The 13,614-nt window shown below is 41.9% G+C and overlaps 2 protein-coding genes across 2 annotated transcripts in view; both read right to left on the bottom strand.

The window, feature by feature from the left end:
• Positions 1 to 1,318: 1,318 nt before the first annotated feature.
• LOC141056864 (uncharacterized) lies at positions 1,319 to 11,865 on the bottom strand. The gene is made up of 4 exons (XM_073553323.1): positions 11,759 to 11,865; positions 11,582 to 11,679; positions 11,295 to 11,385; positions 1,319 to 2,817 (listed from the first exon to the last, which is right to left on the bottom strand). The coding sequence occupies exons 1-4, from the start codon at positions 11,841 to 11,843 to the stop codon at positions 1,460 to 1,462; spliced, it is 1,632 nt and encodes a 543-aa protein (XP_073409424.1). The 5' UTR covers positions 11,844 to 11,865; the 3' UTR covers positions 1,319 to 1,459.
• A 54-nt stretch (positions 11,866 to 11,919) lies between these two features.
• The window catches only part of LOC141056833 (oocyte zinc finger protein XlCOF29-like), a 52,367-nt gene continuing 50,672 nt past the window's right edge, over positions 11,920 to 13,614 (bottom strand). The window contains exons 4-5 of the mRNA XM_073553305.1: positions 12,274 to 12,423; positions 11,920 to 12,144 (exon numbers count right to left, since the gene is read on the bottom strand). Coding sequence (XP_073409406.1) covers positions 11,920 to 12,144; positions 12,274 to 12,351 — 303 coding nt within the window. The 5' untranslated portion in view covers positions 12,352 to 12,423. The remainder of the gene's footprint in view (positions 12,145 to 12,273; positions 12,424 to 13,614) is intronic.

Genomic DNA, 13,614 nt, shown 5'->3' on the forward strand with positions numbered 1-13,614 from the left:
GCAGCGGAATCGCCGAGATTCCGCAAAATTAATGGACATGGTGCGGATTTTACCGCAATGCGATTCCACAGCGAAAAAATCCAAGGCATGGGCACAGCAATTGCGGACTCCCATAGGATTGCATGGGAATGCGTTGTTATAGCGTTATTTGCACAGCTGCCGGAGTGCTCACCGGGACTGTTCATCAGAGATAGCGGTGAGTATTCATTGTTCTTCTGTAGTGCGCAGTGTCAGCCACTGGCTTCCTGCTGCTGCCAGCAGTCACGTGTGCCGCTACATAACAGAAATGAATATTCATTGGATTCATTCATTCATCAGGAGACTATTTGATATTGAACTATATTCAAGCGGGACTAGATGAAGAAAACCCTAAAATCATGTATCATGTTATCCGAAACAGTCAGAAAACTAGCCCCATATTGGCAGATCCCAGACCTCAGACTATATACTGTGTAAGTTTATAAGCCCCTCCAGAGTCAGGAATAGATAGTATGTGAAAATACAGTATATACCGCTCAGGGAACACTTACCTTTCAGAGATAATTTCCATATTCATACTAAATAATGGCACAGATCTCCCAGACATTATGACTGCACATATCCCTAGTCTGTATAACGATATTGCACTCATTCCCTGACAGACTGCAGCATGGCCATTAGTTAGAAGCTGCTAATGATCTTTGGAGCAGGTAAGTTTTCCCTGAGTGGTACGTATTGGGCCGTCTGAAGACTGAGTTTAGTCTAGGATAATTTGTCTGCACTACTAATTAACAGCAGTTACATTACCAAACTAGGGCAGTCCCTATAGGAGAAAAACACAAGAATTATACTGTATTGTCACATACTATCTATTCCTGACACTGGAGGGGCTTATAAACTTACAAAGTATAGTGTGAGGTCTGGGATCTGCCAATATGGGGCTAGTTTTCTGACTGTTTCGGATAACATGATTCATGATTTTAGTTTTTTGTCTAGTCTCACTTGAATATAGGTCAATATTAAATAGTCTCCTGATGAGTCGCCTTTGGTGAGGACGACGAAACCCATAGAAATGAGAGTTTTGGAGAGTGAGTGTGTATACATCACCTCACCCTATGTACTGTACTGAACTGTGGGGTACATGTTTTTTCTTTTAGTCACCTATTGACTAACCTTCAGGGGATGAATTATGGGTATAGTTTTATATTTGGAATTAATAAAATTTAGTTTTATCCTTTTGTCAGCAAACATGAGGAATGACAAGAGACAACCCATTTAAGAAGATTCAATTTTGGCTAAAACTATTCCAACATTATGAACACAAAAAAGGCTTCTCCCCTATGTGACATCTCTGATGTTTATTAACAGTTGATTTCCAAGTAAAACATTTCCCACATTAAGAAAATGAAAAAGGTTTCTCCTCTGTGTGACTGCTCTGATGTCTAACAAGAAGCGCTTTCTGGTTAAAATATTTCCCACATTAGCAGGAAAAAGGCTTCTCTCCTGTGTGAGTTCCATGGTGATTAACCAATTGTGATTTTCGGTTAAAACATTTCCCACATTCTGAACATGAATATGGCTTCTCTGCTGTGTGAATTCTCTGATGTGCAATAAGAGTTGAATTCTGAGTAAAACATTTCCCACATTCTGAACAGGAAAAAGGCTTCTCCCCTGTATGAGTTCTATGGTGTTCAACCAAATGTGATTTCCGGTTAAAACATTTCCCACATTCTGAACATGAATATGGCTTCTCTGCTGTGTGAATTCTCTGATGTGTAACAAGAGTTGAATTCTGAGTAAAACATTTCCCACATTCTAAACATGAAAAAGGCTTGTCTCCTTTGTGAGTTCTTTGGTGTTCATCAAGATGCCATTTCTGGTTAAAACATTTCCCACATTCTGAACAGGAAAAAGGCTTCTCCCCTGTGTGAGATCTATGGTGAATAATAAGAGTCCCTTTGTGCTTAAAACATTTCCCACATTCTGAACAGGAAAAAGGCTTCTCCCCTGAGTGAGTTCTATGGTGAATAATAAGAGTCCCTTTGTGGTTAAAACATTTCCCACATTCTGAACAGGAAAAAGGCTTCTCACCTGTGTGAGTTCTATGGTGATCAACCAATTGTGATTTCCGGTTAAAACATTTCCCACATTCTGAACATGAATATGGCTTCTCTTCTCTGTGAATTCTCTGATGTGTAACAAGACTTGAATTCTGAGTAAAACATTTCCCACATTCTGAACATGAAAAAGGTTTCTCCCCTGTGTGAGTTCTCTGGTGGGCAACAAAATGTGCTTTGTGTGCAAAATATTTCCCACATTCTGAACATGAAAAAGGCTTCTCCCCTGTGTGAGTTCTCTTGTGGGAAAGAAAACATGATTTCTGTCCAAAACATTTCCCACATTCTAAACATGAAAAAGGCTTCTCTCCTGTGTGGATTCTCTGGTGTTCAACACAATGTGATTTATTATTAAAACATTTCCCACATTCTGAACAGGAAAAAGGCTTCTCCCCTGTGTGAGTTCTCTGATGTGCAATAAGATTTGATGTATTTATAAAACTTTTCCCACATTCTGAACATGAAAAAGGCTTCTCTCCTGTGTGGGTTTTTTGGTGTGCATCAAGATTCCCTTTGTGGTTAAAACATTTCCCACATTGTGAACATGAATATGACTTCTTTGCTTTAGGAGCAGTTTGTGTTTTAATGCCTCTTTTGTGACTTTGATTTTCCTTAGTAGTCAATAATGAATCAGAAGATGGGACCTGTTTCATAGGATCAGATGACAGATCTTTGCTGTGAATGGATGATGATATATCTGGAGTAATGGCATTCACTTCATCTGTCAATGGAAAAACAGATAAGGCAGGTTACAGTTAATACAATAGGGTTACTGTTAGGCTAAAGTAAGGGTTATTGTTAGGGTTACTGTTAGGCTAAAGTCAGACTAAAGTTAGGGTTACTGTTAGGGTTAAATGGTTAAAATGGCCCGTCAGTTTTATAGTGCAGAGGAGGCTTATGCACTTTTATGTTCTGACAGTGAAGAAAGTGCAGTGTCAGATGGCGATGTGGATTTTGAGGGCTTTAGTAGCAGCAACAGTAATAGATCAGAAATGAGCAGTGATTCTGGTCCATCCTCACACACAAGGACCAGTACAACAAAAAGGAGAAATAGCGCTTCTGGAGAAATGTCTCCAACTCAGGGAACAATGCCCAGTACTAGTGCTGTCCCTAGTGCTCTTGCATTGGCGCACACCAATGACAAATTGCACTACAACTTTTGGGGTCCAATTTCTCCTGTTACCCTTTGGAAAAAAAATGGAGGGTGAAAAGATCATTTTTTGTGGAAAAAACATGACTTTTTATTTTCACGGCTCTACGTATTTAACTTCTAAGAAGCACTTGGAAGCTCAAAACGCCCATCACACATTTCCTTGGGGGGGTCTAGTTTCCAAAATGGGGTCACTTGTTGTGGGTTTCCACTGGTTACACACATCAGGGGCTCTCCAACCACGACATGGCAACCGCTAATTATTCCAGCATATTTTACATTCAAAAAGTTAAATGGCGCGCCTTCCCTTCTCAGCCCTGCAGTGTGCCCAAACAGTAGATTTCCCCCACATATGGGGTATCATCGGCATGCTCAGGAGAAATTGCAAAACAAAATGTATAATCCATTTTCTCCTGTTACCCTTGCGAAAGTAAAAAAAACTAGGTCTAAAGGAAATTTCTTGTTATAGAAATGTTTATTTTTTCCTTCCACATTCCATTCATTCCTGTGAAGCACCTGAAGGGTTAATAATCTTCTTGAATGTGGTTTTGAGCACGTTGAGGGGTGCAGTTTTTTGAATGGTGACACTTTTGGGTATTTTCTGTCATATTGACCCCCCAAACACTTCAAATGTGAGGTGGTCCCTGAAAAAATGGTTTAGTAAATTTTGTTGTAAAAATGAGAAATCGCTGGTCAACTTTTAACCCTTATAATCTCCTAACAAAAGAAAATTGTTTCCAAAATTGTGCTGATGGTAGACATGTGGGAAATGTTAATTTATTAACTATTTTGTGCTATATGACTCTCTGATTTAAGAGCATAAAAAAAATGTGAATATTGCAAAATTTTCACAATTTTTGTCAAGTTTCCTTTTTTTAACAAATAAAGGCAAGTCATATCAAATAAATGTTACCACTATCATAAAGTACAATATGTCACAAGAAAACAGTCTCACAATCACCATGATTCATTGAAGCATTTTAGAGTTATGACCTCATAGAGTGACACTGGTCAGAGCTGAAAAAATTGGTCACAAAGGCAAAAACAGGCTCTGGCATGAAAGGGTTAATATTTTGTTGCACAACCTTTTGAGGCAATCACTGCGATCAAACGATTCCTGTAACTGTCAATGAGACTTATGTGGTGCTCTGATTACATATTCCTCTGTATTGGCTTATGACAGGTCGCTGATCCCTCACTGACCTGCCCCCATTATTACATAATGCATATAATAGCATTGATATTATTGTTGATAATGCCTATAATATTGTGGCTATTGTGAGGCTTAGAAAAAAAATTACATCCAGCAAATTATCACCGGCGATGGCGGCGCCTGCGTAGTAGCGTCTATAAGAGACTACACTCATCACTGTCCCCAATCTCCTCTTTTTCCTGTACTGATCTGGCTGTTCATCACTACAACGACATTCTTAGAAGCACCTTTGACCAAGTAGCGCCCCTCACCCTCAGAACTTCCAAACACAGAGTAAAACAGCCCTGGCTCACATCGCAAACTCAACTTCTCCAGCGATGCTCTAGGAGTGCTGAACGCCTATGGAGAAAAACCTGCACACCAGAAGACTTCATCCACTTCAAATTTATGTTAAGAACCTATAACGCTGCCCTTTACCTCGCCAAACAGAACTTCTTCACCACCCTGATCTCACTAGCCAACAACCCCAAGAAACATTTTGACACCTTTCACTCCCTCCTCAGGACAAAAGCACAAGCCCCTATCACTGACATTTGTGCTGATGACCTGGCCTCCCACTTTACAGAAAAAATAGATAATATCCATCAGGAAATCTGCACCCAACCACCAAGTGCTGTGATTCCCATGGCTCACTTTCCACATTTGATCCCATCACAGAAGAAGTCTCCAGACTCCTGTCTTCTTCTCGTCCGACTACATGCACGACCGACCTCATTCCCTCACATCTCCTCCAGTCTCTCTCTCCAGTCATCACAACTCACCTAACTACAATCTTTAACCTCTCCTCGGGCATTTTCCCATCCTCCTTCAAACAAGCCATCGTTACTCCATTACTAAAGAAACCCGCTCTCAACCCATCCTGCACTAACTACAGACCAGTCTCCAATCTCCACTTCATCTCTAAACTTTTGCAGCGCCTAGTCTACTCCCGGCTTACCCATTACCTCTCCACTCACTTCCTCCTAGACTCTTCACAGTCCGGCTTCCGCCCCTACATTTGACTTAAAATGCACTCAAAGTGACCAATGACCTTCTGACAGCAAAACGCAATGGTCACCACTCTCTGCTCATTCTTCTCGACCTTTCTGCATCTTTCGACACTGCTGATCAGCGTCTCCTACTCTCTAGGCTCCAATCACTGGGCATTTAGGACACTGCTTTCTCCTGGTTCTCTTCCTATCTTTCCGACTGCTCCTTCAAAGTTTTGTTCTCTGGCTCCACGTCATCTCCTCTTCCTCTCAATGTCAGGGTACCTCAGGGCTCAGTCCTTGGCCCTCTTCTCCCTCTACACCACCCCAATTGGACAAACCATCAGCAGATTTGTCTTTCAGTAACATCTTTATGCTGATGACACACAATTATACATGTCATCCCCCCACCTTAGCCCCGCTGTACTACAGAACTCCAGTGACTGTCTGTCCGCAGTCTCCAACATCATGTCCGTTCTCTATCTGAAACTCAACCTCTCAAAAACGGAAATTCTTCTGCTCCTGCCGTCTACTAATCTCCCTAAATCTGACATTTCCCTCTCGTGGGTGGCACCATAATAACGCCATGGTAGCAGGCGCGCTGTCTGGGTGTTGTTTGACACCAATCTCTCCTTCACATCCCATATACAATCTCATGCCCGCTATTGCCGCTTACACCTAAAGAACATCTCTAGAATCCGCCTTATCACCATGGAAACAACAAAAACCCTCACTGTAGCATTGATCCACTCCCACCTGCATTATGGGCAGCATGGTGGCTCAGTGGATAGCAACATCTGTAAGGAGTTTGTATGTTCTCCCTGTGTTTGCGTGGGTTTCCTCCAGGTACTCAGGTTTCCTCCCACATTGCAAAGATAGGGAATTTAGATTGTGAGCCCCATTGGGGACAGTGATGATAATGTGTGCAAACTGTAAAGCGCTGCGGAATATGTTAGCGCTATATAAAAAATAAAGATTATTATTACTGCAATGCTCTATTAATTGGCCTCTCCGTTACTCTACTATCCCCTCTCCAGTCCATCCTTAATGCTGATCTGTCACAGGACAGTGATATCCCACCTGGGACTATTTAATAAAGTTAAAAAAAAAATTAAAAAAAAGTGTTAAAATGATTAAAAAAAAAATTGCCAAATAAATTAGAAAAAAAAAAAATATTCCCCCAAATAAATCCATTTTTTGGAAATAAAAAAAAAAAAAACAATAAAAGTACACATATTAGATATCGCCGCGTCCGTAACGACCCGCCCTATAAAACTGTCCCATTAGTTAACCCCTTTAGCGAACCCCTTAAAAAATAAAAAAAAACGAAGCAAAAAATAATGATTTATTATCATACCGCCAAACAAAAAGTGTAATAACGCGCGATCAAAAAGACGCATATAAATATCCATGGTACCGCTGAAAACGTCATCTTGTCCCGCAAAAAACGAGCCGCCACACAGCATCATCAGCGAAAAAATAAAAAAGTTATAGCTCGCAGAATAAAGCGATGCAAAAATAATTATTTTTTATATAAAATAGTTTTCATTGCATAAAACCGACAAAAACATAAAAAAAGACCTAAATGAGGTATCGCTGTAACCGTACTGACCCGAAGAATAAAACCGCTTTATCAATTTTACCGCACGCGGAACGGTGTAAGCGCACTCCCCCAAAAGAAATTCATGAAACGCTGGTTTTTGTTCATTCTGCGTCCCAAAAATCGGAATAAAAAGCGATCAAAAAATGTCACGTGCCCGAAAAAGGTACCAATAAAAACGTCAACTCGTCCCGCAAAAAATAAGACCCCTCATGACTCAGTGGGTCAAAATACGGAAAAATTATAGCTCTCAATACGTGGTGATGCAAAAACTATTTTTACAATAAAAAGCGTCCTTTAGCGTGCGACAACTGCCAAATATAAAAACCGCCATAAATAGTAAATCAAATCCCCCGTTATCACCCCCTTAGTTAGGGAAAAATAATAAAATAAAAAAAAAGTATTTATTTCCATTTTTCCATTAGGGTTAGGGCTAGGGGTTAGGGCTAGGGTTAGGGGTGTGTTGGGGTTCGGGTTGGAGTTAGAATTGGGGGTTTCCATTGTTTGGGCACATCAGGGGCTCTCCAAATGCAACATGGCGTCTGATCTCAATTCCAGCCAATTCTGAGTTGAAAAAGTCAAATGGTGCTCCTTCCCTTCCAAGCTCTGCCATGCGCCCAAACAGTGTTTTACCCCCACATGTAGGGTATCAGCCTACTCAGGACAAATTGCAAAACAATTTTTGGGGTCCAATTTCTCCTGTTACCCTTAGGAAAATAATAAATTGGGGGAAAAAATGATTTTTTTATTTTCACGTCCGAGCGTTATAAACTTCTGTGAAGCACTTGGGGGTTCAAAGTGCTCACCACACATCTAGATAAGTTCCGTGGAGGGTCTAGTGTCCAAAATGGGGTCATTTGTGGGGGGTTTCCACTGTTCAGGTACATCAGGGGCTCTCCAAAGGCAACATGACACCCGCAGACCATTCCATCAATGTCTGCATTCCAAAACGTCACTACTTCTCTTCCGAGCCCCGAGGTGTGTCCATACAGTAGTTTTCTCCCACATATGGGGTATCAGCATACTCAGGACAAATTGGACAACACCTTTTGGGGTCCAATTTCTCCTGTTACCCTTGGGAAAATAAAAAAAATGGGGACTAAAAGATCATGTGTGTGGAAAAAATACGAATTTTTTATTTTCACGCCCGGGCGTTATAAACTTCTGTGAAGCACTGGGGGGTTCAAAGTGCTCACCACACATCTAGATAAGTTCCTTGGGGGGTCTAGTTTACAAAATGGTGTCATTTGTGGGGGTTTTCCACTGTTTTGGTACATCAGGGGTTTTCCAATCGTGACATGGTGTCCGATCTCAATTCCAGCCAAAAACGTCAAATGGCGCTGCTTCCCTTCCGAGCTCTGCCATGCGCCCAAATAGTGGTTTACCCCCACATGTGGGGTATCAGCGTACTCAGGACAAATTGCACAATAACTTTTAGGGTCCTGTTACCCTTGGGAAAATAAAAATTGGGGTGAAAAGATCATTTTTGTGGAAAAAATATGATTTTTAAATTGTACCGCTGTACGTTATAAACTTCTGTAAAGCCCTTGTGGGTTCAAAGTTCTCACCACATATCTAGATAAGTTCCTTAGGGGGTCTAGTTTCCAAAATGGGGTCACTTGCGGGGGGTTTCCACTGTTTAGGTACATCAGGGGCTCTCCAAACGTGACATGGCGTCCGATCTGAATTCCAGCCAATTTTGCATTGAAAAAGTCAAACGGCGCTCCTTCCATTCTGAGCTCTGCCATGCGCCGAAACAGTTATTCCCCCCCCCCACCAATCAGGTATCAGCGTACTCAGGACAAATTGCACAATAACTTTTGCAGTCCAATTCCTCCTGTTACCCTTGGTAAAATAAAAAAAATTGAACCTGAAAAAAAGTTAGATGTTCATTTTTTTTTAAATATTCAAAAAAATTCCTCTGACGCACCTAAAGGGTTAATAAACTTCTTGAATGTGGTTTTGAGCACCTTAAGGGGTGCAGTTTTTAGAATGGTGTCACTTTTGGGTATTTTCTATCATATAGACCCCTCAAAGTGGCTTCAAATGTGATGTGTTCCTAAAAATAAAATGGTGTTGTAAAAATGAGAAATCGCTGGTCAACTTTTAACCCTTATAACTTCCTAACAAAAAAAAATTTTGGTTCCAAAATTGTGCTGATGTAAAGTAAACATGTGGGAAATGTTAGTTATCAAGTTTTTTGTGTGCCGTATCTCTGTGATTTAAGGGCATAAAAATTCAAAGTTGGAAAAGTGCGAAATTTTCAAAATTTTTGCCAAATTTCCGTTTTTCTCACAAATAAACGCAAGTTATTTGAATGAAATTTTACCACTAACATGAAGTACAATATGTCACGAGAAAACAATGTCAGAATCACCGGGATCCATGGAAGCGTTCCAGAGTTATGACCTCATAAAGGTACAGTGGTCAGAATTGTAAAAATTGGCCCGGTCATGAACGTGCAAACCACCCTTGGGGGTGAAGGGGTTAAAACACATTTGTTCAGAGCGGCCTATCACGTTCACTAATCAAAGTCATTGTATGTGTAAGTGTGCGTGTGTATCCCATTCACTATCTCCATCCATCCCTCAATCCCACAAGATGGTTGGACCATCATTGTAAATACACCATTGTAAATACACACCTGTACTCTGTATCTCCCCCACCTCATTGTAGATTGTAAGCTCTCACCAGCAGGGTCGTCTTATTTTGCTTTAATTATTGTATTGTTAACATTGTTACTTATGACTTGTGTTTTGAAACTGTTAAACTGTAAAGCGCTGCGGAATATGTTGGCGCTATATAAAGATTATTATTATTATTATTATGTAATAATGGGGGGCAGGTCAGTGAGGGATCAGCGACCTGTCATAAGCCAATATAGATGAATATGTAATCAGAGCACCACATAAAGCCCCGCCCACAGCCCCGCCCCAGAGCACGAGAATCTCATTAACTGAAAACTACAAATACAGATTACACAACAGTAAACCAGAGTTGCCCTCATTTATGGTGGACCATTGGAGCTACTATGGATCCTGAGCAGAAGATTAGAGAAATAATATTGCTCCCCATTTCAGGAGAGATTGTGCAGTAATCTAAATTCCTTAGGATAAGAAACAATGTAATTTATGATGTGGAGTGAATCCATGACACCAGGGCTGGAGCCAACACATCTCCTGCAGGCGGGAATAAATGTATATTACAGCCCTCAGCCACGCACAGCTTAGAGATCTATCAGGGCACAGGTGGAATGTTTGTCCTGTAGGTTATCACAATCCTCCTGGAAGTTAGTTGGTTTTAATACAAATTGAAAAGTCAGGATAAACGGAAACTCTGCTGTTATTGGACAGAAATTCACACTTGGCCTCACTGCACATTTACTGGTGTCGCTCATAAAAGGGAAGATTGGCCAGAAAGACTGGACCTGGTCTTGTAGGGACCATGAGACATTCAGCAGCACAGAAGGGAGAGAAGATTCATCCGATAAGATCTCAGGGATCTAGGAAGCCAACAGCATCATTACCCTCCGCTTTCTCTTACAGGCCCAGCATAAGATTTTTATTCAAGTGATTTCCTATCTTGTCAGCACATTCTACGTACGCTGTCATTTGGCTTTATAGTTACAGAGCTGGGCAGGTAACGGTCAGCGTCTCCTAATGTGAAGGAGAGAATGGCTGATGAAATTATTAACCCTTACATAAGTCAGTTCAGATATGGTGTACCAAGATGGCATCTGTGTCTTCAGACAACACCCTGGAAGGAATCCTTGGAATGCAGAAGCTGAGATACTGGATACCATATATGGAAGTGAAGCTGAAATGGACCTATCATAGACTGACACTGGCTACTCAGAAGATTGTGTGACACCCATTTCCTGTCTCTCTGTCATAAGAATAAACTTCAGTTGTGTGCAAGCCTTTGCTGAGAAAGGAGTAGACATCTAACTCTGTGTTCAGTGTGACTCTTGAAGCGTGCACTCGGCCTCTATTGGGTCAGGTACAAGCAATCATATAGATCTCGCTTTAAGGGATCACCCTCACACTAATCCCAGGGGTTAGGCGGATCCTCCAGGTTGTAAGTTCTATAGAAAAGGGCTTTCAATGCCCAAAGTCATTTGAACAGTTTTGGGTGGAGGAGAATGTTGTGGTCTAGAGGCAAAATGGTGATCATGGTAATACGGCAGGACTACCACACCGATAAAGCAGCCACAGCCGGTGACCGAGAGGAATCTGTGACTTCTCTGCATTCAGTGGTTACAACTCACCTGGGTAGTCATATGTGGGAATCTCCTCTTTACACCACTCATCTTCTCTCACATATGTCTCTGTAGTATTAATATGGGTCAGATCTTCACCCTGAAACAAATATTGTAAGAGTCACAGACAGATGGAGAAGTCCCATCTATGATCAGCTCTAATCCTGCCATCTCCACCGTTCTCATTACACAAGTATAAAACATATAATACTGGTAGATACAGCAAGACTGAGCACAAGACCTTCACAGCTGTCTACACATCATAGAGGAGATCTCCTGACACCTTCTCCATCTACCTGATGATCCTGAGGAACATTGGGATCTTCTTGCTTACAGTCCTGTGGAAGAAGAGGACGGGGACATCTCTCTGGTGTTGTCCTCTTACTGGATAGATCTGGAGGAAACACATACAGGGATTGAATTCATTCTCTACATACAGATAATTATAGGCCGTGTGTATATAGTCCTATTACCTGGAGATGTGAGGAGCTGGGGAACCTCCATTATGACATTCTTGTACAGATCGCTGTGTCCTTCTAAATACTCCCACTCTTCCATGGAGAAATAGACAAAGACATCCTGACACCTTATAGGAACCTGACACATACAATGATACCGTCATCCCCCGATCCCTTCATAGCGTTACTGTATAATGTCCCAGCATTCCCAGCAGTGTCACCTCTCCAGTCAGCAGCTCAGTCATCTTGTAGATGAGTTCTAGGATCTTCTGGTCATTGATGTCCTCATGGATCAGGGGTTGAGGTGGAGGCCCCGTGATTGGGCTCAAGGGTCTTCCCCATCCCTCAGACACAGGGTCCTGACAGCGATCACTAGAGGTCTTCCTCACCACTGTGTAATCCTGGTTATGGAGAGACACATGAATAAATCTCACTACAGACATTTCCAGAGTCCTCACCTCTCCAGTTCTGTCCATCTGTTATTCCCATAGATAAGAATGATGTAATGTGAGGTCATCAGAATCTCTCACCTCTCCAGTGAGACGGAAGAGGATCTCTAGGGTGAGGTGCAATATCCTCTCCGCCATCTTGTCTCTGTCCATATCCATCCTTGATGGGTAAATCAGGAAAATTCTCTTTTGTAGAAGATCTTCACTGAGAGGATCCGATATTGTAGAGACCTGAATGAGAAGAAGATGATCCGATGTAACATCAAAAGAATCCTGTGTAATAATACAATTACTGGAGATAATAAGAGAAACATATGAGGAGATTTATTATCTTACAGGGTTTAGTTTTCTTCCCTGACATCTACTAATAAAACCTATATATTTAGGCCACAGACAACAAGCAGCTTCCTCCTCGGAGTCGGCAGCTGAACATGTTCCTCATAGACTCATCTTCCATAACGCTAATTCTCGTCTCATTACCGACACTGGAATCGGCATTAGCAATACTGCAGGAGATATTCATTACACGTGACATGAGAAATAACTCCTTCATGATGAGGACGACATCTTCATCTTCTAATACGGCTCTAGAGACAGATTTGGCCAGAGTCGGTCACTGCCTCCATCCCCACCGGCCGTCTATATGAAGGTTTCCCGTCTTCCCCACACTGGAATCTTCTATCACGTTAGATCTCAGCTCTGAGTCACACACAGAAGTTTGAGGCTTTTAGAAAAGATTTTTTGTTTCCACAATCAACGCGGACAGAAATGATTGGATCCCAAAGTCTCCATGTACAGTGATTTATGGGGATTATTTCTGGCCTAAGACTTTCCTATATTACAAGAAAAACTCCAGAAAAAGCTGACATTAAAAAGTTTCTAATGAAAAATTGGCTCCAACAATTCTTGTAAAAAGAAAAACATAAAGCAGAAGACACGTTTTACTATTTTTTAACAAGTGAAACATTTTTTTTTACAAATTAACTCCTTTTGGAACCATAACATAGATGTACACCGCAGGGACGGCACAGGAGCGGCTGCAACAAAAACCATGGCAGTTTAAAGGGAAGGTGCCATCAAAGCCTGATGTGGCGTTGGCGTGCTTTCCACTTGCCGGATGTGGTATTGGCGTGCGTTCCACTTGCCGGATGTGGTGTCGGCGTGCGTTCCACTTGCCGGATGTGGCGTCAGCATGCGTTCCACTTGCCAGATGTGGCGTCGGCGTGCGTTCCACTTGCCGGATGCGGCATTGGCGTGCGTTCCACATGCGGCATTGGTGTGCGTTCCACATGCGGCATTGGCGTGCGTTCCACATGCGGCATGTGGCATTGGCGTGCGTTCCACATGCCGCATGTGGCATTGGCGTGCGTTCCACATGCCGCATGTGGCATTGGCGTGCGTTCCACATGCCGCATGTGGCAT

This window comes from Dendrobates tinctorius, unplaced genomic scaffold (genome assembly GCF_039654945.1).
Source record: "Dendrobates tinctorius isolate UK_male_01 unplaced genomic scaffold, ASM3965494v1 ptg000200l, whole genome shotgun sequence".
Lineage (NCBI taxonomy): Eukaryota > Metazoa > Chordata > Amphibia > Anura > Dendrobatidae > Dendrobates > Dendrobates tinctorius.